The 26018-nt window shown below is 37.4% G+C and overlaps 1 protein-coding gene across 1 annotated transcript; it reads right to left on the bottom strand.

Annotated features, from left to right (window-relative positions):
- Positions 1–23959, bottom strand: SPTLC1 (serine palmitoyltransferase long chain base subunit 1). The gene is made up of 12 exons (XM_082497733.1): positions 23926–23959; positions 21272–21299; positions 19253–19385; positions 17394–17523; positions 15463–15552; positions 14669–14776; positions 13175–13270; positions 12741–12837; positions 11361–11415; positions 2869–2986; positions 1926–1999; positions 1–1440 (listed from the first exon to the last, which is right to left on the bottom strand). The coding sequence occupies exons 1-12, from the start codon at positions 23935–23937 to the stop codon at positions 1347–1349; spliced, it is 1035 nt and encodes a 344-aa protein (XP_082353859.1). The 5' UTR covers positions 23938–23959; the 3' UTR covers positions 1–1346.
- Positions 23960–26018: the final 2059 nt, after the last annotated feature.

Below are 26018 nucleotides of genomic sequence, written 5' to 3'. Positions count from 1 at the left end.
TCAAACATGATTAACTTTTTATTTAAACAATGATGTTTCTCAAAAATAGTCCTGTAGTCTTTGTAGCAGCAACCAAAAAGGCACATAAGTACAAAATAAACCAGAATACAGATCAGGCAGAATACAAAATTTTTAAACGGGGATTCTTAAAGCAAAATACTGAAATACATAGCTACAGTTCTTATTTTATAAAAAGGTACAGCTTACTGTCATCCTTCCTTAGCAGTTTCCTATGATTGGTGTAGCGTGTCCATCTGTATAACGTCCATCTGTACTTACTGAAAAACCTGACAGTGTAACATCCAAATATTACTAGCCAATTACATGGGGGTTTTATGTGCGTGTACTGAGTTGTATTTCAGTAATATTTGCACCAACTACACTCTTATTAGCTATCTGGGAGTCTTTCCCGCTAAGGTATAGCTGTTTAGATATAAAACTTAGCACACACCATTTTAGTGCTTCAAAGTAGTTTGACTAAGCTAGTATTTAGCTGCTGTTTCAAAACCTTGGGTCATTCTTCATTTTGCTCATGATTCCTCTTCAAGACTGGTGCAAAGGCCCCCTGACTGAACATACTATAATAGAATTACACCAATTTCACAATTCAGAGGTTTCAGTTTAGATTTTTTAAAGTTAATAATAAGAAAACCCTCACCCATAATAATCAAACATGCACATAATTACATAAGAAATGCAGGAAGCAAATAATATTTAATATGAATTTACCATTTAGATGATGGAATTCTCTGGCCAGGCATTCTCAAAAACTGGCTTCCAAAAATGGTTAAAGATATAAACAAAAAAGAATTGAAGTTCCTCCTATAATTCAAGAATAAATTACATAATATAGCACAAAATTATCTCTAAATGTGTTATTTTCTCCCTCTTGGCAGTACTAGGAACAGTCTATTTTCATTTGGGTAGAGTGTGGAATATTTCCTTGAAATATTCCCATGAAGTTCCTACATTCTGAGAATATGCAGAGAAAATGATACGTTTTAGATGTTTTGGGGGAAAACTGAACATTTAAGGGTTCGAAGAAATAAATTTAAAACTTTTTAAGATGCAACTTATGAAAGAGTTCTCTATGCAACAGTGATATCCCATTTTAAGGAATACTAGTAAATGGTAGAGTTTGAATTGCAAGTACACTATGTCATTCACCAGTTCCAAAATTCATCATTCTTCCCCTCACTGCATGTCTATCATTCTGGAACAATCTTGTTATTCAGTCAGGTTTAAATGCCATCAGTGGAAGAACCTGAATATCTGAAGTGAAGTCACTATACAGTGTTAAACACCTATTGTGATAATTTGGGGAAAGAATAATCCAAAACAGCAGTCTAATTCAATACAGACTGTGCAGCTTCCTTAAGAAGTGATGCAGCTTTGTCCAGTTCTTGTTCTGTTTGTTCCACTGTTATCACTACTCGAATACTAGAAAAAAGAAAAACAGAACATACGCAGTAAACTTCACTCCTTGCCTTCAGCTTATAGACTTTGCTTGTCCTAATTTTAACACATTAAGATCACTATCTCTAGGGAAATTATTATGAATTAAAATTCAACCAGTAACAAGACATATGACTAAACAGAAATGGCCAGACTACTGTTTTTCCCCCCATACATAGCACAGACATTTGATTGTTATCTTTTTTACCTGCAGATGTGCAGGTCATGGAAACGTGCTGGCAACAGGCCACATGCCGACCACTGAGATTGAGGTAGTTTTGATACAGTTATTTTAGGGAATTAGCATCCTGTAACAGTCACTGAAAATACACCTCAAAAATGGAGCCTTTCCCATTTTTTACAAGACCAATTCAATCCAGTCTACTGAACAAATCCCCATCATTGTATGAAAAGAGATAAAGAGTCATATTATCCAATAAAATGAAATAACATATTGACTTTCTACTAACCTGGGTGGAGGAAGACACTTTTCTTCTTTCTCCAGATAGCGGGCCTGAGTTAATGCAATACCACTATTCATGCACTACAAATAAAAAAAATATAGCAGTTGTTAATCTGGGAACTTCTGGTGGCATATCCTTTTTAACAAATACATATAACTAACTTTTAAGTTTGGTGTCAGGATAACTCTAAGTTCTTTCCCAAACGGAGGTTTTGAAGGCTGTGCAAAACCATCTCTAATTTTAATACAGCATAAAGACATAAAACAGGTTAGGGTGTAGCTTCTTTAGCTTTCATCTCCAAGTAATTAGACAAAAACGCTGTATTAAGCAGACAATTAAATCACATTTAAGCAGATTTTCAAGGAAATCAACTTCAGAGTTTCTTTTTGCTGTGCAGTTTTGTTTACCTGCCACCTGAAATACAAAACTTCCTCATCAACCTTCATCTCCTTCATGTGGGAGAAAGAGAACCAATGTGTACTGAAGATGGAAAAAATACTACATACAAAAGATGAGATTCTTCACACAAAAAAGCAAGTTCATGGACTCAAACAAGCAAAATTACAGAAAGCTAGACCTCAAATGGTTAAAACACACCACCAGAACTCTTCAAACAATAGCCTTTATTCTTATGTATATCATAAGTTTTCTAAGCTGCAGTTTTACAAGCAAATTTAACTTGAGTTTTAAAGTACCTAACAGGACATGATTATTTTCTGAAGTAAAAGGTCTAATATATATTTTTATCCAGTGCCACATCTGCAGCAAGAAACAGTTTGAAGATTGTCTTTAACATATCCCTGTAGTCAGCAAAGAAACTCAGTTTCTTGCAGCATTCCCGCAAAACATTCCAACAAGCTACTCAACAAGCCTCCCTACCCAAATGCACTTCATTCATTATTCACACTCAAAAGCAATGATGTATTTTAATTGCTACAGGGAGACTTACATAATCCACAACTCTTTTGAGTAACTTCACATCACTTTCTCGAGATCCACAGCTCTCTTCCAACTGTAGGTGCAATGCTGGAGAAAAAGATTCTCCCACTACTTTTAAGCCAGAAATCCTAAAACAAATAAAATGCCTTTAATGCACATCCTACTTGAACACACATGTTCTAGAGAGTGTTTCCCCTTTCTAGGTGATAAGTGAGAAGAGATGGATATTTCACTTTGCTAATACTAATGCTGACAAAACACACACACACATTTCAACTTGCAGTAGGTAAAGGTAACAAAACTTATCAAGTGAATGTCTTTCCTAAGGAGTTTACTAAATGTAGTTTCAGCAAGTTTGTGCAGCAATAGTGACTCCTCCTTTTGCAAAAAGGATTAACAATTCAGAAATTTTGACAGGATCCTTAGGAGATGTAGGAGAAATGTTAGTGTTGGTCATGTATGTTGCTGATAAAAGCATAACTAGCCAGGCCAAGTCTGTGGAGTCTATATTAGGAAAATAAAGAATAATAACTCTTTTTACCTACTTATGTGATAAGAAAAAACAAGGCTTATTTTTTTGGCAAGACTTCTGATTTTAAATTATTTCCTGTACAAAATCTTTACATTATCAACTGCCACTTAGTCAGAAGCTCCTCTAAAACTAGTTATATAACTAGAATTGCTCCCACATCTGTACATAGGGACAGCTCCTAGACAGGTTCCTGGAATTTGATTGAATGATTGACATTTGATTGTCACTATCCTGACACATCATATCATCATATTCAGGACTGAGTCATTTCCCTCAAAAAAACTGTATCCAATAAGCAAGCAAGACCTCTGGTCTCCAAAATGAACAGGTCCCACAAATGCATGTCTACCATAAGCTGTAAATTTGATTTCCTGACTTTGATGAGCTTGCTTCACACACATTACAGAATCATAGAATGGTTGGAAGGCACCTTTGGAAATCATCTAGTCCAACCTCCCTGCCAAAGCAGGTTCACCTAGAGCAGGCTGGACAGAAACGCATCCAGGTGGGTTTTGAATATCCCCAGAGGGAAGGAGACTCCACAATCTCTCTGGGCAGCCTGTTCCAGTGCTCTGGGACTCTCAAAGTAAAGAATTTTCTCCTCATGTTCAGATGGAATTTCCTGTGTTCCAGTTTGTGCCTGTTGCCGCTTGTCCTGCTGCTGGGCACCACTGAAAAGAGACTGGCCCCATCCTCTTGACACCTGCTCTTTAGATATTTATAAGCATTGATGAGATCTCCTCTCCACCTTCTCTTCTCCAGGCTAAACAGACCCAGGTCTATCAGCCTTTCCTCATATGAGAGGTGCTCCATTCCCTTGATCATCTTTGTAGCCTTCTGGCTGGACTCTCTCAGTAGTTCCCTGTCCTTCTTGACCTGGGGAGCCCAGAACCAGACGCAATACTCCAGATGTGGCTTCACCAGAGCAAAGTAGAGGAGGAGGATGACCTCCTTCAACCTGCTGGCCATGCTTTTTTTAATGCACCCCAGGATACCACTGGCCTTCTTGGCCACAAGGGCACATTGCTGGCTCATGGTCAACTGGTCCACCAGGACTCCCAGGTCCCTCTCTGCAGAGCTGGTTTCCAGCAGGTCAACCCCTAACCTGTACTGGTGCATAGGGTTGTTCCTCCCCAGGTGCTGGATCCTACACTTGCCCTTGTTGAACTTCATTAGGTTCCTCTCTGCCCAACTCTCTAGCCTGTTCAGGTCTCGCTGATAACCTTCTCTTCCTCTACATGCTGAGAGATGACATACAGGGTGAACTGTCCCATCACCTTTCCAGGGACGGAGGTGAGGCTGACTGGCCTGTAGTTTCCTGGGACCTCCTTCTTGCCTTTTTTGAAGACTGGCATGACAATAGCTTTCCTCCAGTCCTCAGGCACCTCTTCTCTTCTCCATGACCTTTCAAAGATAATGGAGAGCAGCTTTGCAATAACATCTACCCAGCTCCCTCAGCACTCATGGCTGCATACCATCAGGGCCCATGGATTTGTGGGTGTTGAGTTTGCCTAAATGATCTCTAACCCCGATCCTCCTTGACCAAGTGAGAGTCTTCCTTTCTCCAGGCTCTCTCTCTTACCTCCAGGGTCTGGGATTCCTGAGGGCCGACCGGCCTTAGCAGTAAAGACTGAAGCAAAGAAGGGATTCAGTAACTCCACCTTCTCTGTATCTGTCACCAGGGCACCTACCTCATTCAGCAGCGAGCCCTCATTTTCCCTAGTCTTCCTTTTGCTACTGATGTGCTCAGAGAAGCCATTCTTATTGTCCTTGACATCTCTTGCCAGATTTAATTCTAAGTGGGCCTTAGCCTTCCTTGTTTCATCCCTGCACACTCAGACAACATTCCTATATTCCTCCTAAGTGGCCACTCCTTTTTTCCACATTCAGTAAACTTCCTTCTTCCATCTGAGTTTTTTTTTTTCCAGAAGCTTCTTACTCATCCACACAGGTTTCCTGCCTCCTTGCCTGATTTCTTACTCCTAGGGATGCACTGACCTTGAGCTTGGAGGAAGTGGTGCTTGAATATTAACCATCTCTCTTGGACCCCCCTTCCTTCTAAAGCCTTGGCTCATGAGATTCCTCCAAGCAAGTCTTTGAAGAGGCCAAAGTTAGCTCTCCTGAAGTCCAGGATTGTAATTCTACTTTTTGCCTTGCTTCCTCCATGCAGGATCCTGAACTCCACCATCTCATGGTCACTCCAGCCAAGACCACCCCCAACCTTCACATTCCCAACTAGTGCTTCTTTGTTTGTCAGCACAAGGTCCAGTGGCACAGCTCTTGTTGTTGGTTCCTTTATTGCCTGTATCAAAAAGTTATCATCTGCAGTGCTCTGCAGAAACCTCCTGGACTGTGCGTGCCTGACTGTATTGCTTTTCCAGCAAATACCAGGATGGTTGAAGTCTCCCATGACAACCTTTGTAAGTTTATACCCTTGTTTTCAAATAAGTTTTCTATTTTTACAAAAAGTTCAAGATCCAGTCAGAGCAGAAGAGACGTGAAATCCATAAACACCAGAACTGAAGCCTACAGGAGAGAGAATGTGGCCTACAAACGTACTGAATCAATTACAAACTTGATAAAATAAAATTTTACTCTCGCATGGAAAGCATCTTGCATTATTTCTACAATGCTATTTCAATTCCCTGTCCATTCCAGATAGATAAATCAAACTGATATTCTTCAGCCACAAAGCTGCCAGCATTCTGGTGTCATTCACCTACACTTTCAATCTAACCAAACACGGGCAAGTTCTTTAATACACAAGCACACACACTGCATTTGTCTCACTACTGCACACATATCTATAGATCAGGGCTACAGCATTTGGTAACATAAAGGACACAGAAAAGCAGTCCACAGTCCAGCTACAAGACAGAAAAACAATACACAGTAGAGCCATATAACATATCCGTTCTTAGTTACATTCCCCAGGAGTGACCTGATTTCTAAGAAGTAGCATTTACAAGTAGGGAGATGAGAGTAGAAGTCAGACAAAGTTTCACTGTAATGTAAATCTATTTGCTAGAGCACAGAGTTTAAAGACAAGCTACTAAAACAATGACGTTTTGTTTAGAGAGACACAGTATTACCTTCTAGTTATAAAATAGACATAATTCTTTAATTGAAATAGATAATCACGAACTGCCCCCTTCCAAAGAGTAAATGAGAAAAGATGAGCAGGAAGCAAGCTTTGTATCACTTCCATCCAAACTAAGTCTTTGCCTGAACAACATGCTTTGTATTTGCTATACGCTTGCTCATAGAGGCTGCTTAGAAGTTTCAAACAATTTTAATCTTAAAACTTTTTCTGTCAGTCACAGCTGTAGTAAACTGAACTGCATAATTCATGTTACCCAATTATTTGAAGAAACCCAAAAGTTTAACATGAGGTCTTCTGAAGGCAAGACTTCTAACTTTAATGTAAATTATTAACTATGTTTTTTCTGAGCCTCTGCCAAATTAAGATCCCACAAGTATTTGAGAATCCAATGCCTGCACATTGTAACCTTCCTGAAATCAGAATTCACTTTCCTAAGAAATGCTGGGAAACTTTCATTTTCAAACAAAAATGTACAACTTCCACACACAAAAAAAGGAAAGGTCTGAAAGATCCGATTTTGAAGTAACAAAGGAACAAAACTAGCCTCCTGAACTCCAACGCTCCTCTTAAGGCTAGTTCTATATTAGTAAATTAAACATGCTTTGCACAGTTTCCTGGCCCTGTGGTGAATGGGTACGGAATGACTCGCATCCATACCTTTCAAATCTGAGTCTCCATGTCAGGGTGGCCACATCCAAACTGATTACTGGGAACAGGTCCTGGGTCACACCAACTCTCAAACTGTATCCAGGAGTCCTTTCAAAGAGCACTACTTGGCCTGGGTCAAAACCATGCCACAGATCACTCCAACAATTTGACAGAGTAGACAATCAAGATCCAGTGCCCAGGGACGATCCCTGACATTAACATATCACATAGCCTCGGGGAGCTCTCTCCTCATAGCTCTTCACACCCCACATACAAAGCTGGGCTGCAGAACTTAGTGGCAGGACCGTGATCCTGAAGGTACAGAACTGTGTAGCTGGGTTTGCCTGAACTCCATAAACCTCTCATTCTAGTTTTCTGTTAGCAAAACTGACAGAAATCTCACTGAAAAAATGTCACGTTTCTCTGGAAGGGAAAACATTTAAAAATAAATCTGCTTTTCCCCAATGAAAACTTGTTTTATTGGAAAATTCTCAGCCAGGGCTAGGATATGCAATAACTAATGATCTATTGAAGGGATACTACCTACTACTGTCATGCTTTTTTAAAAAAAATCCACAAAATTCTGTCTTGTGCATCCTGTTTCCCTCCAACAGAGCTTTTTTGTTTCTATTTACTAAGACACTAGATATTTTTAAATACAAGACATAAATCTACCTAATCTAAGATTGTTAAGAAAATTAACAATATCCCGATTTTCGTTAATTATCCCAGCTCTTACTGTATTTTCATATGGTTTATAAACTGCCATACACAATAAGAATGTAGTTCTATGCAGGATTCAGAAGAATTCTTCCATTTCTTCCCCAAACCTGCACTTGGCTTGTACTCGAAACAGGAATAAACACCAGTCATTCCTCTAGCTTACAACAGTACAGTTTCTTCCCCCACTATAGGCCACAGGTTATGGAGCAGATCATCCTGAGTGCCATTACACAGCACATGCAGGACAACCAGGTGATCAGGCCCAGCCAGCATGGGTTCATGAAAGTCAGGTAATGTCTGACAAACCCGATCTCCTTCTATGACAAAGTGACCCGCTTAGTGGATGAGGGAAAGTCTGTGGATGTTGTTTACCTGGACTTTAGTAAAGCCTTTGACACTGTTTCCCACGGCATTCTGCTGGAGAAACTGGTTGCTCATAGCTTGGATGGGTGTACCCTTTGCTGAGTAAAGAACTAGCTGGAGGGCTGGGCCCAAAGAGTGGTGGTGAATGGAGTTAAATCCAGTTGGTGGCCAGTCACAAATGGTTTTCCCCAGGGCTCGGTACTGGGGCCGGTTCCCTTTAATATCATTATCAATGATCTAGACAAGGGGATCGAGTGCAGCGTCAGTAAGTTTGAGGATGACACCAAGATAGGCGGGAGTGTTCACCTCCTTGAGGGTAGGAAGGCTCTAAAGAGGGCTTTGGACAGGCTGGATTGATGGGCTGAGGCCAATGGTACAAGATTCAACAAGGCCAAGTGCCAGGTCCTGTATTTGGGTCACCACAACCCCATGTGATGCTACGGGCTCGGGGAACAGTGGCTGGAAAGCTGCTCCACAGAAAAAGACCTGGGTGTATTGGTAGACAGCTGGCTGAATACGAGCCAGGAGCGTGCCCAGGTGGCCAAGACTACCAACAGCATTCTGGCCTGTATCAGGGAGAGTGAGGTGAACAGGAATCGGGATGCGATTGTCCCACTGTAGTCAGCACTGGTGAGGCTGCACCTCGAATATTGTGTTCAGTTTTGGGCCCCTCACTACAAGAAACACATTGAGATTCTGGAGCAGGTCTAGAAAAGGGCAACAAAGCTGGTTGAGGGATCTAGAGCACAAGTCTTACGAGGAGCAGCTGAAGGAACTGGCATTGTTTAGCTGGGAGAAAGGAGGGTGAGGGGAGACCTTATCGCTCTCTACAACTACCTGAAAGGACATTATAGCCAGGCGGGGGTTGGTTTCTTCTCCCAAGTAACAAGTGACAGAACAAGAAGTGGACTCAAGTTACGCCAGAGGAGGTTTAGATTGCATATTAGGAAAACTTCGTTCATGGAAAGGGTTATCAAGCATTGGATCAGGCTGCTCAGGGAAGTGGTGGAATCACCATTCCCAGAGGTATTTAAACGATGGGTAGACATGGTGCTTAGAGACACGGTTTAGTGGTCATGTTGGCAGTATTAGGTTGATGGTTGGACTAGACAATCTTAAAGGTCCCTTCCAACCTAGACCACTCTATGATTCTATATTAAGACCAACATTTTTGGAACACTAATCACACACTGGTCCTTATATATCAAGTCCTAAATTTCATGTGTTAGTTACACTTTGGGTAAAAGAAAGATTTCCTTTACTTTTAATTTGTTCCTCTCACTTTATTTGTTCTATTATGAGAAAGGAGAAAAGCTGCATATTCTTTCCCACTTTCTCTGTGTACAGTTTTACCACCATTTTACACTCTTTTTTAAACCAACAGTTAGTTCCACTCTACCGTAGTAATAGCACCATGAAGAACTGGAGTCAAGCAGCAGCCAAAATCAGGCAGGGAAGATCAGTGCAATTAACATCACAGCATTAAAAAAAGCTTCTTCTGAAAACTTTGCCTCCTCTTCAAACCATCACATGCTTTTTCTAGTGTGGTTATTAATTAAAAAAAAAAGAAAAACGCACTGGACCCTGCAAATATTGGTTCAAGTTTTCTGTCTGATATTGCTGTATGCAATTGTTAAGGTAGTTTTTCTACTACAAAGGTGCATAATTCTGTGGTGGTGTTAAATCTTTCCCAGTACGACATAGAAGAACTATTCCCTTTACAATTTTTTTGGACCTCTATATTACCACACTGTTTTCCACAGGGCAAAAATACAAAGGTACCATTGCAGACACTCAGGCATTTTGCCTACTTGTTGGTTTGTGACTATACTGACCACTGAATCTAAGTGAAAAAGTAGAATCAGGCACAGGATAGAGAAGTACCAGTCATGGCTTATTCGCTTCTGTTTTGCAGTGAATATTAACAAGTCCACAATTTTTCCTTATTTTTTTTCCCCTGTATTTTAAATACATTTATAATTATCACCTAAAAATGACAGGTAGTGAAGAGTATTACAATTATTCTCATTTTAACTCAATCATAACACTCTATTACTAGCAAAGAAGAGACACTAACAGTATTTAGGTTACTCTAAAATTTTAATTTCAATCGTAGAAGTATGTGGGTATCTTTGACCTGAAAGCCTATGCATTTTAAACCTGTGTTGAAATAGAACACAGCCAAAGGAGACAAGGATTATTTGATGGTAGGATTATTCCAAAGAAACTGAATGTAGTTAAAGTTCTGACATAAAACATGAGCTAAGCAGGAAACTGATTATTTTAAATAACAATCAACTCACACTGAATAACTAAGTGACTAATACTACAAAAAATCAGGTAGTATAACCAATTGTTTATTACAGATTTTGTGTGTTTAAATGTTATTAATTTCTGTAATATGTTAACAGAACACTGTTGAAGAAAATGAATTGTAAAATACCAGCTAACATATCTATTCTGTACATTAAACAGCGGTTGAATAGTCACAGCAATTTCTGTCTTTTTTAGTATCAAAACTTGTCAGGAAAAAATGCAATTAGGCAGTACAGCCATCTTTTAAAAAAGGATAGTGTTAGGAAATTTTAAACAGAATCCCTATTTTTCAGATAAATTCCAGCAATTTTCTACGTGCCTCCAGAATAATAAATACTTCTATTACTACTTAACATTCAAGCCTTCTATGTAAGAAAAATATTGTATTAAAGGTGACTGCAAGATGCATTGAGCTGTCTGAAAGAGCATTTGCTAAGCTACACCCCAAACTCTTTTACTTGGACATTGTTCTCAAAATGCTTATCGATACTTCATACCATTGATAGCTATCACACTCTCCTGAAGACTTAAATGTGTAAGGGCTTACCAACATCCTCACTAGCGCTGAGGTATAATCTCATTTCAATACCTGTAAAGGGATTTTAAAAACTTGGGCTCTTTCTAGTAGCATAACAGAGACAGTTGGAAAAGGATAACTTTCTTCCTTTAATGCATACATGTTTTAGTGTACACATCCCAGTCTAAGCATCCGTAAAAACAGAAATAGATTTGGGCAAGGAGAGGTCTTTAAAGTTGGCATTATAAAGGTATGGTTAAATGAACAACAGCCAAAACCACCCCCAAAAAACACACTTACCCCTGTAAAGCTTTATGAATTCGTTCACATTTAGCCCGGAGAGTCTGAAAAATGTCTACACACACACACACAAAAAAAAAAAAAAAAAAGAAAAAGAAAAAGGAAAAGGCTTAGATATCCTGTTTCCACTTTACATTTCTGTAAGTCTAAGATTTCAAAAAAAAGCATTTGGAAGGAAAACTAAGATATACATATCTATTGAAGTACTAAGTCTCTTCAGTACTTTCCATAATGTTCCTGATTCGCATTTCTGCCAGGAGATGACAGGCTTTTAAGATCTGACAAATGCATTACTTCCCTTTATCTCATTACTCCAGCTGCATTGGTTCATGATCATATGGAAAGGACGACACAAACACTTGGTAATGGGATTGAAATGGCAGGTCAAACTTATTTATATCTATAAAATATCTACAGCCACGCACTCTGCTCCTTGATCCTTTCACCAACTCACTGCTGATTCTTAAACAGGAAACTTTTGACTCCTGGACCTGCAAGCCTCGGGTTTTTGGGTTTTTTTCGGTAAAGGCCCTTCACTACAGCTAACAGTCCCATAACTTACTCTTAATTTTTTCTTGCTTTTGTTTAACTTCTGATGACCAGGCATGGGCTACCCAATAGTTTTTACTTAATTTGTGACAAATTACATACTGCAGCTCTCTGCAGATGTCCTCCAATCTGTTGCTGCTAATGAAGGTTAAAAAAAAATAATACAGATTTGGCCTATTTTGGCCTTCCCCTATGCCTCTCACCCCCTTTCTCCCCTGCAAAAAAAAAAAAAGTCTTTCTTAGGTTCTAGCAGCAAGGGCAACTGTCTGACTCTTAGAGCAGAAACTCCTGCCTGCCAACTTCAGCCAAATGTCCTGTATGTGGTCCTGCCAAAATTTTATGTTTCTGCATCATGATCATTCCCAAGATTCTTGCCTGGATGCTTACTTGGAGAAGAAAAACCAAAATTATGTAGTGCAAATGGAAAGGATAGTTGAGTTCTGCGGAAATATATTCCGATTTGTTTCCCTTTAATCAGCCCTTTCTCCATTTGTCTTGAAGGAGCATGTTTTCAAGGAAGCAGCATATCACTAGTCTATAAAGCAGAATAATAATTTCTTATTTGCTTAGTGATAACCACTTCTGTCCCTCTTAGCCTCAACTAACTCACTTATTTTCAGCTGGAAGGAGAAAAGGGGAGGAAACATTGAAGAAGAAGAAAAGCAGGATGGAAAACTATATGAATAAAAAAACATGCATGTAAAATCAATTAGCTGAAAAAGAGAAAGGACTGATAAGAGTAAAAGGGTGAGGAATCAAAGTAAGGAATAGTATGAGTTATTAGTTTTGGTAAAGAAAGACTGAAGAATAAGATTTTCCTGAATTAAGTACCTGGATTATCTTCCATAATATTCAGAGCCTCAATGGCAGCAGCAGCTAACAAAGGAGGTAGGGATGCGGAAAAGCAGTAGCCTTGACCAGACAAACGCTGGGGGGGAAGGGGGAGGGGGAGAAAAAAAGAAAAAAGGGGGAAAAAAAAATTCACTTTTTTGTTTGTAGCAGTATAGGTAATGTTTTAAAAGTTAATTCACGTACATTTAAACAACCTCTACTCCACACTTACAAGTTCATGGAATGACTTAAAAGTAGGTCTCCAATTCATCTACAATATTTCATAGAACCAGACAAACTAGTTTCTGTATGGAATCAAATGTTGCATAGTAATTTATATCATAACACTCCTTGCAAATTCATACTAGTAACTAACTCTTAATTTCCAAGTAACTCATCCTGCCACACAGTAAAAAAATAGAGACCTGGCTTACCTGATGGTCAATAATAAAAGATCTTCCACAGCAAAATCCTCCAATAGAAGCCAGGGAATTTTCCATGTTTGCACTAATAAGATCTATATCATCAATCTGCCAGTTAAATTAACAAGTTATTAAGAAATGCTTTTGATTACATCACAACTATTTATAAGATAAATCTAATAAAGATGTATCTTGTTTCATATTATAATGAATACTAGAGAAGATCCACCAAACTCACAGATATTAAAATGAAGCTACAATCGAAATAGCAATTTTAAGCAATACAAAAGGACTTTAAAAAATGACGTTTATGGATCTGTAGATAGTTTACAGATGATCACTCTTTTCCAGGCATTGCAATGTGAAGAATAAAAGGAAAAAACAAATTATATAGATATTGGTGACAATTCCTTAAAGCACTTAGTCTGACAGTGTCCTTTAACAATGTAAGTAGTCCCACTGCAGTCAGCAGGAGTTAGAATGTGATTAAAATTGAGCATAAGCCTGGTTAAATCAGAGTTTGAAACTTAGAGACACAACTCTCCTTTCATTTATCAGTTGCAAACATATTTTTTCCCAGGCTCTGTAATGCACACTGACCACTACTGCTACAAATTCCCATTCTGAGCAGATAAAACTGAAAGATTACATTTTCAAGTGAATTTAACATAGAAGCCAACTAATCAGATGGTACTTGACAAGCATCACAGGAGCACTGTTTGTTTCCTTTTCTAAAGCTGTTTAACATTCATTTTCTCTTTTCCACATTTGCTATTAAGACACCTAAAGTGAAAACAATAGGAGACAGAATGCATTCTCAGAATTTGATATTTCACTTCCAAGCTGAACTCACACACCATCAGAATGCAGTGAGAGACACCCCACACTAAGACACTGGCAACTGAAAGAGCACTTCTAGCTCAGGTGGCTGGGGTAGCAAACAACTTCAAGGACACTGTTACGGATTTCCAAAGTACTTCTCAGCTGAATAAACACCACAAAAGATAGACTCTTGCAAAAATAATTTGGCTTAATCTGCTGGTAAAGTAGTAAGACAACATCAATGAAAGGACCATCAAAAGCTTTATCCTACATTTCTCCACTGGAGTAAATGGCAATAGAACAAAGTAGGCTGGCTATACACAGATTTTCCTGACTTACTCCTAGCCCTCAAGTATTTCTGTGCAAGCATGACACTTAAGTATACATGGCTGGAAAATACTACAATCACCATCTCACTGAGTGTCCAAAAAAAGAATAAAATTATGCATTGTAAAAATTCTTTTGTTATCTTACTCACTAAAGATAAGTAAAATTATTTCAAGTAAGCATGAGAAAGAAAAGTGCCAAGACCTGAACGTTTTAAGACTGATAAAGAATAGTATGTTTAAATTTCTAACATACAGTACTAAACATTGTTAGTGCCACAGATATAAGAAAACAACTGTGAGATTTGCTTCTGTGCAAGTCTCTTGTTCACAATAACATTCACAAAAAGGCACTTACATTTATTCCAAAGTGTTCAGTAATTCCTCTTCCATGTTCTCCAAGGACTCCAAAGGAAAGACTCTCCTCCAAAAATATTCTAACTTTGTATTTATACTTCAATTTTATCTAAAACAGAGCAAATGCAATAAAATACAAGTCAAGCCCATAAGAATTTGGAAACAAAGGGCCGGGGGAGATAAGGTAAAGACAGTATACTTAATACTGCAAAAAAGTCAAGAGTTGTGTTCTGTCACTAAGACATTTTAAAAGCCTTCAAAATTCTTCCATAATATAAGACTAGAGTAAATTTCATAAACGTTCATGTACAAAAAATATTTTTTTTTAATAGGCTATCGAGTACTTTCAAGATGATGCTTTTTTCACAGCGTTTCTTCCATTACCTACTAGAATACAGTCTGCACATAAAGTTAATCTATGCTGAACAGCAAATGTTTTCCTTGAAGTTACTGTTTGTGACAGCTGTGTGAGGGTTTCTTTGAAAATTCATTACTTTTTTTTTTTTTAGGTATAACTTGGTTTAACCATTAAGTATTATGCAGCATAGCTGAAAATACAGTATATTTTACAGGTTAAAAACTAAAACTATAACCAGATATTTATTTGCAAGTCTCATTACATATAGTTTCAGAATCCTAATCCTGATCAGAAGTTTCAAAACAATATAAGATTTGGGATCACCATTTCATGAGCATTTAAGAAAGCAAGAAGCTAAACAAAAAACCTGCATGCAGAGCTTTTCATTAGCCACATTTTCATACGCAGAGTGTAAAAGGCAAACTGAAACCACTTACCAATTCTGGAAGAGGACAAACGTCTCCTGTGTTCACATACAATCCTTCCACTACAATAAACCTTCGAGTTACACGGGCCTTGCGAGGATTCTTCAGAAAAAGATATGGTTTCAGTTAATGTCAATTGTTACTAACAAGCGAAGTTCTGAAGATTTTTTTACAGGGAAGGACAATAATGGTAAGGGAAGGAAGACAACGTCTCTTTTGCAAGTAAGCTTTTAGTTTAGTTTAAACTTAGTATTTATCATTTGTAACAAAAGTTGAAATGCCTTATTGGACTATGTTTGTTTTGTAAGAATTTTAAAGATTTTAACGCTTACACAAGATTTAAGACGCCTTTTTTGCAACAAATCTTAACAAATCCATTTGAACTTTATAAATAAAATGCAAGCAATGCAACTACAGAACAAATACTACATATCTTGGTCTCTACTATATTCATCATTAGTCTGAGCATTTAGAATGCATTTCAGCAAGTGGTCTGTGCACCAGCATTCTCAATGCAGCACAAACCTCTCACAAGTAGTGTCTTCATAAAACACAATCCAAAAGAATTTATAACGTTCCAATTACAATGTCTCTGTCTGATGTCTGGATAATATAGGCCATAAGAATACCCTGCACTGTTTTCGGTTTAAAATTCAACGGTATGATTTAAGTTTTGTTGTTTTAAAATACCATTTGCCTGGTATTTACTTTAAACCTTACTGATACTTTCTGATCAAGGATATTGTCATGCTTCTTACCTTTTTCCGTCTTGTGAAAAGACTCAGAGAACGTCTAATTGACTTTTCTGAGTGCTAGGCACCAAAACTAGGCACAGTCTACTACACAAGCTGGACCAGCTCTAGTGGTAAGATCTACCCCTTCCTAGTCAGTATGTCTTATTTATATGCATATGGTCTGTATTAAGCTCTTGGCCACCAACTTTATGTTCACATTCAGCTAATTACATTAAGAAACTTTAACCATGTAGCTAAATCAAAGCACTCTGCTCTAACAAACCAAATATGTTACACAAATTGCACCACTAGTCTGTCAACCACATCTAAAAACTCATGGAAGATTATCTGACAAAATGTATTTTCCATTAAGATAAGTTAACTAGTACATTGTCTATGAATTTGCTATTAATCAAATCCATTACTGATTTAGACTGATGTTAGGCTGATTGGCTTATAATTATGCAGTTCATCTACTTTACTTTTTCTAAGTGTTAATGCAAAAATTAGCTTTCTTCTAATTGTCTGTAACTTTCCAGCATTCTGTGAACAAGGCACATAATGGTGTTAGTTCTTCAGCCAATTCTTTTAACATTCATTTAATCAAGTTATCTGTACTTGCTGATCCTGATTTTAGTAGCTCCTTTTTGTATTACTGTCAGAATGAGATGCGAGCCATCAAATTCACCCAAATTTTTCAAGAGAACACCTTAAGAATTGAGTGCAAGATAGGGGAAGCAGCTAAACGGAAAAAAAAATAATCATGCTGATTCTATAAATTAAAGGGTTAGGACTAGCTGGTTTTGTGTTGATTTTATGGTATGGCATTCAAACTGATAATTAACTTGCGTGACTTATTAGGTAAATGCAATTATACAATTTTCTAAAAGACCAAAAAAAAGCTCTGTAATAGTATTTTTAAAAAATAAAATACTCTCACACTTCATCCATCTGCCCATAAAGATATTCCCCCACTACCAATGCCTGTGAGCTTGCTTCCAGTGGTTACACAGTCAAATGCAAATAAATAAATATTGTTTTTTTTTTTTAAAAATCACTCTTAATTACATAAGCAACATTAAATACTCAACAGAGATTTATCAAAACCAAATAACTGCCTATAAGCACTGCATACATTCAATTAACCCAGTAAAAAAAGTGGGGGAGGTGGCACAAAAGACTACAAATATTTCTTCAAAGGAATCATACCTTTTGATCTTCAGTCTCTTGTTCTTTCAATAGTCGTTCAAGGTCAGCCATATCATTATGCTTAAATAACTTGATGTTACTACGAGATGCTTGTAATCCCTTCTGAATAGCAAAGCAGGCAGCTTCATCTCTGTAAATACAGCAAGCCCTTCTAAGTTTGCACTTGGTTTAACAATTATTCAAAGAAAGCTGTCTATTAGGACTGTCCTGCCTTTAAGCAGATATCTGTACTTAGGTGTAGTTAAAACCAGTTTTATTAAAGCAGCATATATTTTATTTACATTTTGAAAACTCATTTCCAAAGCTTCACCACTTTCCTACACGCTATAGCCACTAAAAACAAGCTAACAGGTTTATTTCTTGAAGTGTACACTGGTCCTTTTGTTTGTATTTGACAGCAGTTTATTTGAGCACAGTGTTCTATGGACTGGATACAATACCACCGTAATCATCCCAGGAACCTCTCACTCCATTTGCTCTGGGTCTTAGGAAAAAGGCACAAAGATGTGCATGTAACAATTACAGTGGTCCTCCAAGTATTCAGAACCTGCTTTTATAATATCCTTTGGGAATTACTATCTCTGTGTTCAAAGAACTATCCACCATTTTTAAGTGTTGGAAAAGCAAATCTCTGAGCACAATGGGGCATGCAATTTCACAGCTGCTTAAGTCAAGTAATCTTTAAAAAGTGGCAACTAAATCAAACCTTCTGCACATGCTAAATGCAGTAATTTCAACCAAGTTGTTTTTAAATATGGTGAGATCTTTTGTCAGTGCGGAGCTGAAACTCTACAATATAGCTGAATCCAGGATACACTGGCATCTTGAATAGTGTGCACAGTCCCGGTTGTTCATTTCAAAAAAAAGCTGATCCAGAAAATGTTCAAAGATGACCAAAAATGTGATTAAAGTTGTGAAAGAACTTCTGTAAAAGAAGACAAATAGGCTGCAAGCCTTACCCTTGGAAAAGAGAGCACTGGAGAAAGATTTTGGTAGATAAATACAAAAGTATCAGCATGCTGTGGCTTAACCCCAGCAGGCAGCTAAGCCCCACATAGCCACTCACTCACTCCCCCCATGGAAGATGCATTAGTTCACTGATTAAAAATCAAATGCATCAATTGAAATTAGAAAGTGTTACATTCAAAGCAGGTATTTCTTCATATTATTTCATAAAATGTTCAAAATAAACTGTGAAATTACATGTCATAGAAGCATAGTGGATATTAAAGATTTACAAAGGTACTAAAAGAATAGGAAGGCTTAAGAAATATCCATCAACTACTACTAAATCCAAACTGTCTTCTTTGGCCTAGAAAGTTTTGAGTACTCTCACGTTTCTCCTGGTTTTTACTCTTCCCTAGACAAACGATAACTAGCTACTCTCAGGGACCAGATACTGGGCTTGCTGAACCCTTAGTTTGACCCTGCATAGCTGTTCTTGTGTTATTTTAGTATGTACCAATATTTATCCAGCAAATCTGTGGCATGAAGGGAACAACCGTCCTGCACTAAAGGTGAAAAGCCAGCAGTAAACAGGAGAAAAGCAAAAATGACTGTACAGTTTCTTAAGAAGAAAATTATGTATTAAACTTCTGCTAGTTCTTGCATGCACAAGTTTGGTTGGCTTTTTTTCAGCTGAGTGCCCAGGTCTGCTCTTCCATGATAAAAACAGTACCTGACTCAATTTGGAGTATTTGGCAAAGAAAAGATAGTTGACCTTTGTACAACAAAATACTTGATCACAACCAGCATTATTTTCTAAACGGTTAACTTAATATGGTTAACAATAATGAAAAAGAAAAACTGAAAGGAAAACTCTTCAATCTGGAATTTCCCAAGTAGAAAACAATACTTACACAAACACAATGTCTCCTCTTTTTGAATATGCAGGAATAGCACTGGCAATTGTTGCAAAACCATATGAGTATATAATAGCTTCCTCTGTCCTCATGAATTTTGCTAGTCGTTCTTCTAATTCTAAGTGCACATCTATTTAAGAGAAAAATTGAAAAGATCTTAGTTTGTTTTCATAGCAGAAAGACTGTCATTGCTTTTAGAAATCTTCTAATTGAAACAAACAGAAAGTTTATTTGCACAAAGAGCGTTCTTTACTTAAACTGACAAGTAATCCAATATTAATCAGAAGCTTTGATAGATCTGAAAATATTTATGTGGTAATGCAGTTCTCTCATGTTCTTATGCAATGGTAATTAAAATCTACTTGTGATTAGACCACAAATGATGTAGTGTTCCTGGACTGTGACTAGGGAGCAGTTATTAAGTCAGACAACAAATAGCTATGTAATTTATAGCAATTAATGAGGTCCTGCTGGCAGACTGACAGTTCTTCCAAGCTGATGCTTCCACTACATATATCACAGTTATCATTATAACAGAAAGCTACTTGTTAGGCTCCAATCACATACCATCCCCTGAACACACTTCAGCCAATTGAAAAGGTCACCACCTCCATGCCAGACATTACTCACCTTAAGATAAATTGACACAATTACACACACAAGCATTTCCCAAACCAATTCAGTCAAAGTGACCCATGTTTGAAACAAAACATCACTAAATCAAAAGATTAAGAAGGATAATACCTCATGATGAGTGGACTACTGCAGAAAGGTGACTACAGCGTTAAGTATTCTGCCTAAGCAAAATAACCTGTATCAGACAAACTGTTATTTTAATTGTCTAACTCTCTTGCCACTACCTGCTTCTGCTAGCAAATGTTAGTCAGAGATTTATGCCTTTTATCAACTGGAAATAAGCAAAATTAAAGGGCAAATAGAGGTCCTTAGTGCGTGACTTGAAAGATCACCATTGGCCAAATGTTACCTCTTCTCAATTATTGAAAGTTCATTGAAACTAAAATCAAATGAGGCAACATCAGTTAAAAATACAGATTCTTCAACAGCCTATAAGGCTGTCAATGTTGCTATTTCTAGCCAGGTACCAACAGCAAGGGTGTAGGAAGAAGTAGCTTGTAAAAACCTTAATTTCACCATATTAAAGAAATAACTAGCACTACCTTTCTCCAAACGAGCACACCCACCTGACTCATATACAAGAAAAGCAGGTGTATCTTCAAACTACAGCCTCCCAATCACAGTCGAGTGATTTTATCCATAGACTGCAAACTATAAATCTTCAATAATCCTTTCCTAATGTTTACCATTCCATCAAAAAATGGAATGAAAACTAATTATTTGGTTTTCCACTGATTTTAAGTTGAAACAAAAAGTTTAATCACTTATAATTTGTAAGTTTTCTTTTGCTACGTATCACTTCGATCCAGCTGTATTAGACATACCAAACACTGGGAGAAATCTAGCATAGCCTTTCTTCTCCAAAGTCTTTGGAAGGAAGGATACTGATTGGAGTTACGTAATCTACTTTCTGATAGAGATTTTAAGTAGTCCTTTTTCAGAATCTTTGTATCTTTTTCTTTATTGTTATGTAGACTTCAGGACAATGAAACAATCTCCAGTCAGGCTTCAAAACAGGAAGGATGAACTTTGATTTAATTATTGAACAAAAAGCCAAGAAAGATCTTTTTCTGGCAGCAAGGACCAAAAAAAAAAAAAAAAAAGAGGCTGGCCACATGGCACTTAAAACACGCAATATAAACAATTTAGCCAAAAATGGTCCTTCTTGAAGCCCTGCAAGTAGACAATAACAAACTAAAGGAAACAAGGACTGAATTACTACTACTACTTTGAGTGCCCAGCTATTGATACTTAACAGGGAAAAACGTTTTGTTTGAGTGTAAAAACACCTACATCCTTCAACTAAAAAACTGGAAAAGATGACGTGAACAACACAGTTAAAAATGAAAACTTGCATGCCTCTCACTGAGATTTACTCACCAACAACCACCGCTACACTGAACCTGGGCTAGGTAAAAAACAGTGGACAAAAGAAATACTATTAGCAATAATGAGCTAACAAATATAATCCGATTTGCATTAAGGAAAAAATAAATTACAAGCCCAGGAAATTTTGCCAAGGGCAATAACATTTAAGTTCAGAATTACATACAGCATAGAGAAATTTGATACATCATTACATAAGGGAATTAATACTTTGTACAATTGTGAGTTTGAAAAGCTTAAGATTATTAATTTTGGCTTCACTACAATTCCACCGTGATAACAACAGACTACTAAATGACTCTCCTATTCCTTATTGCAAGGACTTGCTTTAGTCTGGTTACATCACTTGCATAAGCCTAGCTTAAGTGAAAGCTGCAAACACTACCTATAGGAAGATACAATTGGAACAGCTTTCTACATAATCGTGAAACCTTAATAACGCTATTACTTGTCAGCAACTCCTACAAAAAGGCAGTTTTCTGCCTAGCATGAGATTGCAAGCAAGTCAAAAGCAGAAGACCTGAGACCAAATCCCACATCACTTAGGTGGGATCGTCGACCTGCTTGAGGATAGGAAGGCTCTGCAGAGGGATCTGGACAGGCTGGATCGATGGGCCAAAGCCAATAGTATGAGATTCAACAAGGCCAAGTGGCTGAATACGAGCCAGCAGTGTACCCAGGTGGCCAAGATGACCAATAGCATTCTGGCCTGTATCAGGGGGAGCGGGGTGAGCAGGAATAGGGACGTGATCATCCCACTGCAGTCAGCACTGGTGAGGCCACACCTCAAATATTGTGTTCAGTTTTGGGCCCCTCACTACAAGAAAGACATTGAGATTCTGGAGGTCTAGAGAAGGGCAATGAAGCTGGTGAGGGGTCTGGAGAACAAGTCTTATGGTGAGCAGCCAAGGAAACTGGAGTTATTTAGCCTGGAGAAAAGGAGGGTGGGGGAGACCTTATCACTCTACAACTACCTGAAAGGAGGTTGTAGAGAGGTGGGGGTCGATCTTTTCTCCCAAGTAACCGGCAATAGGACAAGAGGAAACGGCCTCAAGTTACGCCAGAGGATGTTTAGGATGGATATCAGGAAAAATTTGTTCATGGAAAGGGTTATCAAGCATTGAAACAGGCTGCCCAGGGAAGTGGTGGAATCACCATCCCTGCAGGTACTCAAATGTAAAGGGAAGATGGGAAGACAGTTTGGGATCCAACAAGAACAACAGGTGTTTGTCTCAAATTTTAAAGCAATTCTCCGTTACTTTCTCTGTAAAAGATGATACATCAAATAGGTGAGTATAACATTATTTCTTCACTAGTGATGTCATGCAGCAATACCACAGATTATATCCCCCGTTTTGTGAAATAGAGCATTTATCAAAAAATTCAGAAGCCAATAAACAGCAATCAAACTAAATGCAAAAGCTATATAGTTTGTATCTTAGGATTAGACCTCCAAAGAGGAAAGGAAACAACCCAAAGAATCTCTCACTTACCAGAGCAAAACTTTTAACCAGTCTGTTTCAAATAATTACGAAAGATTTCACAAAACTTAAAATCAGCCTGGACTCAAAAGGCAGGAGGCCTTAGTCCTCAAGTTTCTTTGAGCTTTTCAGTGTTTTTGACAACAACAACAACAAAAAGCCTATATGAATTCAAACAGATCACCACTGACCTATGATCAGTGAGGGAATCTAGCTTTCTAAATGCTCTGAAGTAATCAATGAGCTACCATCAACTTCTTTAGAGATGAATGATGGTTCTAGACTAATGAACAATCTTTAAGATTATTATCAAAGACTCAACTTTGTTCTGATGTATAGACTTTTAACAAACCAAAACAGGTATAGCACCTGGTTGATCACATAAAGGACTAAATTGATTAACTAAGAAAAGTTCGAGTTAGTCTTGAATTCAAATCAAGGCTATAGGAAGCTAACTCTGTGAAATCATTTGAGTACAAACACACTGTGAGTTTGCCTCTGGGAAGAGAATGGAAAACTCACAAGATGAGTCGATAGTTTTAGCCTGCAACTGTGCAGCTATTCATGTATTACTCTTTGGTTTCCATGCAGTATTTCAAAATACCAATGCCTGTAAAGAACTGTTTCTAGGGGCTGATATTTAACAACTTATTACTTCTTAAAAAGAACAACAAAACACCCGCTTGCATCATAAAATCTTGTAATTACAACAATAAAGCTATCAGTGAAGGAAAACTTCATTCTGACTACAGCATTAGATAAATTTAGTTTATAATCTTTATCACAGAAATCAGACCGCCCTCTTGTGGTCTACTTAGAAACTTATTACTAATTTACACTTAAATTCACCATGCATGATTAAATTTTAATATGTTTATTTTCTCTTTCTACTATGGTGACCAGAACTAAACCAGGTTATATTTAACTTTGCAACTCTCCTCCAACACCAGCATTAAAAAGAGTAAGAAAATACATAAAATGAATAAGACACAAAGCTATGAACAAGAAAGGCTACCAATCCTTAACAATTACAGTAAAAAGTTTGTTAGAGGGTAACTGCTCTTCACAGCAATAGAGATAATTTGCTGCTTATATATATGAACATTTTGGCTGACTTACCAAACCAGTCTGAACACCTTTAAATGCAGATCAAAGAAAGTTACTCACCAAAAGTACCATAGAATCCTCTAGGTCCACAAGTGCCAACACCATATTTCTTCAGAGATGCCTGGGCTGCACTCTTTAACAGAAAAGAATCGCATGAAATATTTATTCCTACACTGGATCTCTAACTCTTCTATACACTTCACATTGACAATTTTATACCAATATATACAGGCCAGTTCTTGCATCATGTAAAATGACCTGCTTTACAGAAAGTATAACAATGTACTGAATTCAATGAATTAACTTCACACCAAAACTATTTTAGACAAGTGTTTAAGCATCATTCATTGTATCCTAATGATTAAGGACATCAGATACTAATCTAACTTGATAATCAGCTAGTATGCAGTACGTACACAGGATTAAACTTTAGTAAAAAGACAAACAAATAGCACAATATTACAAGGTTTATAATCTTTCTTGCTGCTTTAGAAGTATACTTTCTTGACAAAGTTTGTGCTTTCTGAAGTAATTTTTAATTTCAAGAAAATATACAAAGTAAAAGAGGAATAAAAACAAATACAGTAACTGGAAGAACTCACCTTAACCTTTTCATTATCCAAAAGCCCAAGAAAGTTAAAAGATGCAAAGTTTACACATTCCTTGCCATTAACAGTGATTATATGGGTGGGAGGACTGAAAAAAAAAAAAAAAAATTACAGACCTATTATTACGAATGAACGGTTGCCATTTTCAGAAACAGTCAAACAGTACAGGAGTTTCCTTTTTCAACAGTAAAAGGCACAGCTTTTTCAAGACTCCCTTCTTTCCACTTCTTTGCAGCTGCCAATCAATATGTAAGTTCAGTGTCAAGTCACAAACATACTACCATACTCAGCAAAAACTGTATTCCTGTAAACACCTTCCTGAGATATTTAGTTTAACGATCCTTGTTGAAAAATGAATTCATACAAAGATGAGTCCTGAAGAGGTAAATAAAGCTTCTCCTTTAAAAGCAAAGTAAGGTCTATTTGAAAGACAATGCTACAAATAAAAAGGAAATTTCATTGCTACTTACTTCCACAATAAAAAGTAATTAAAACCCAATGTTTTTGTCCTCAAGCAAACCCACAATACCTATTTTGTACTGAATAGGGCTCCTGAAATATAGGTACTAGTTGTAAGCAGATAGAAGTACTGTATTATCTATCATCTCAAGTTTCCGATTCTGTTTAACCTGTAACTGTTTGAATAACTCATGTAATCAGAAAACACAGAAAGTGTGAAAACACCCAATATTAACAAATGAACAAGAGCATAATAGATATGAAGCAAAGGGCAGAGAAATTTTCTGCCCTAAGAAAGTATGATTTAGATAAACAGTTATTAAAAAATTGAAGATAAAAATAGCTATTATCCCTTTAAATGCAAGCATCACATTTGTGCCTTGTATTCTAAAAGCAATCCTGTTTTGACAATTATACACTTCAATACTACCAAATCAAAAGTCTCAATTAATCACTCGGAGTGTTGAGAGGTCTCAAAGCTAAGCCAATTACAAAACCTTATGTCTGCCCATTTCTGTATGCATTGTCAAATATTACAGTTGAGATCCTATACTATTCCTCAAAAACAATAGTTTCAATAAGCTTTTCCCATGTGGAAATGAGAACTGTGCAATTTTCACAATCAAAATTAAACAGGGCTGCTCAAATGTCAAATGCCTGTGCACAGCTGCTCCAAATCTGGTTGCCGACAGTACTTCGATGGGTACATTTGGTGTGTGAAGCAAAAACTTTAAATTGAAGCTATTCAGTACAAGTTAAGAAAAACACTGAATTGCCTGAACTTCACTTATAAAAACTCCATTATTTTGTTTTGTATCTGTTCACTTTAAAAATTAAGCACATGTTGCTTCAACCAAGCAATTGCAAGGCTTACAAAACAGCTTTTGGAAAGCTTTCTACTAACACAGTGCATGTGCCATGCATCTTCATCGTTGTCATTCCATGACATTAAAGTGACACAAACTGAACCTGACCCCACAAAGGAAAAGTCCTGCATTACTGCACTGCCTCTTCTGCACAGTAGTAGTATTACACAAATGTGCAAACTGTCTTGGGTAACTGCCTGCTATTAGAAATACACCTGGA

This window comes from Vanellus vanellus (genome assembly GCF_965231255.1).
Source record: "Vanellus vanellus genome assembly, chromosome: Z".
NCBI classification, from domain to species: Eukaryota; Metazoa; Chordata; class Aves; order Charadriiformes; family Charadriidae; genus Vanellus; species Vanellus vanellus.
This window is presented reverse-complemented; position numbering and strand designations above follow the sequence as displayed.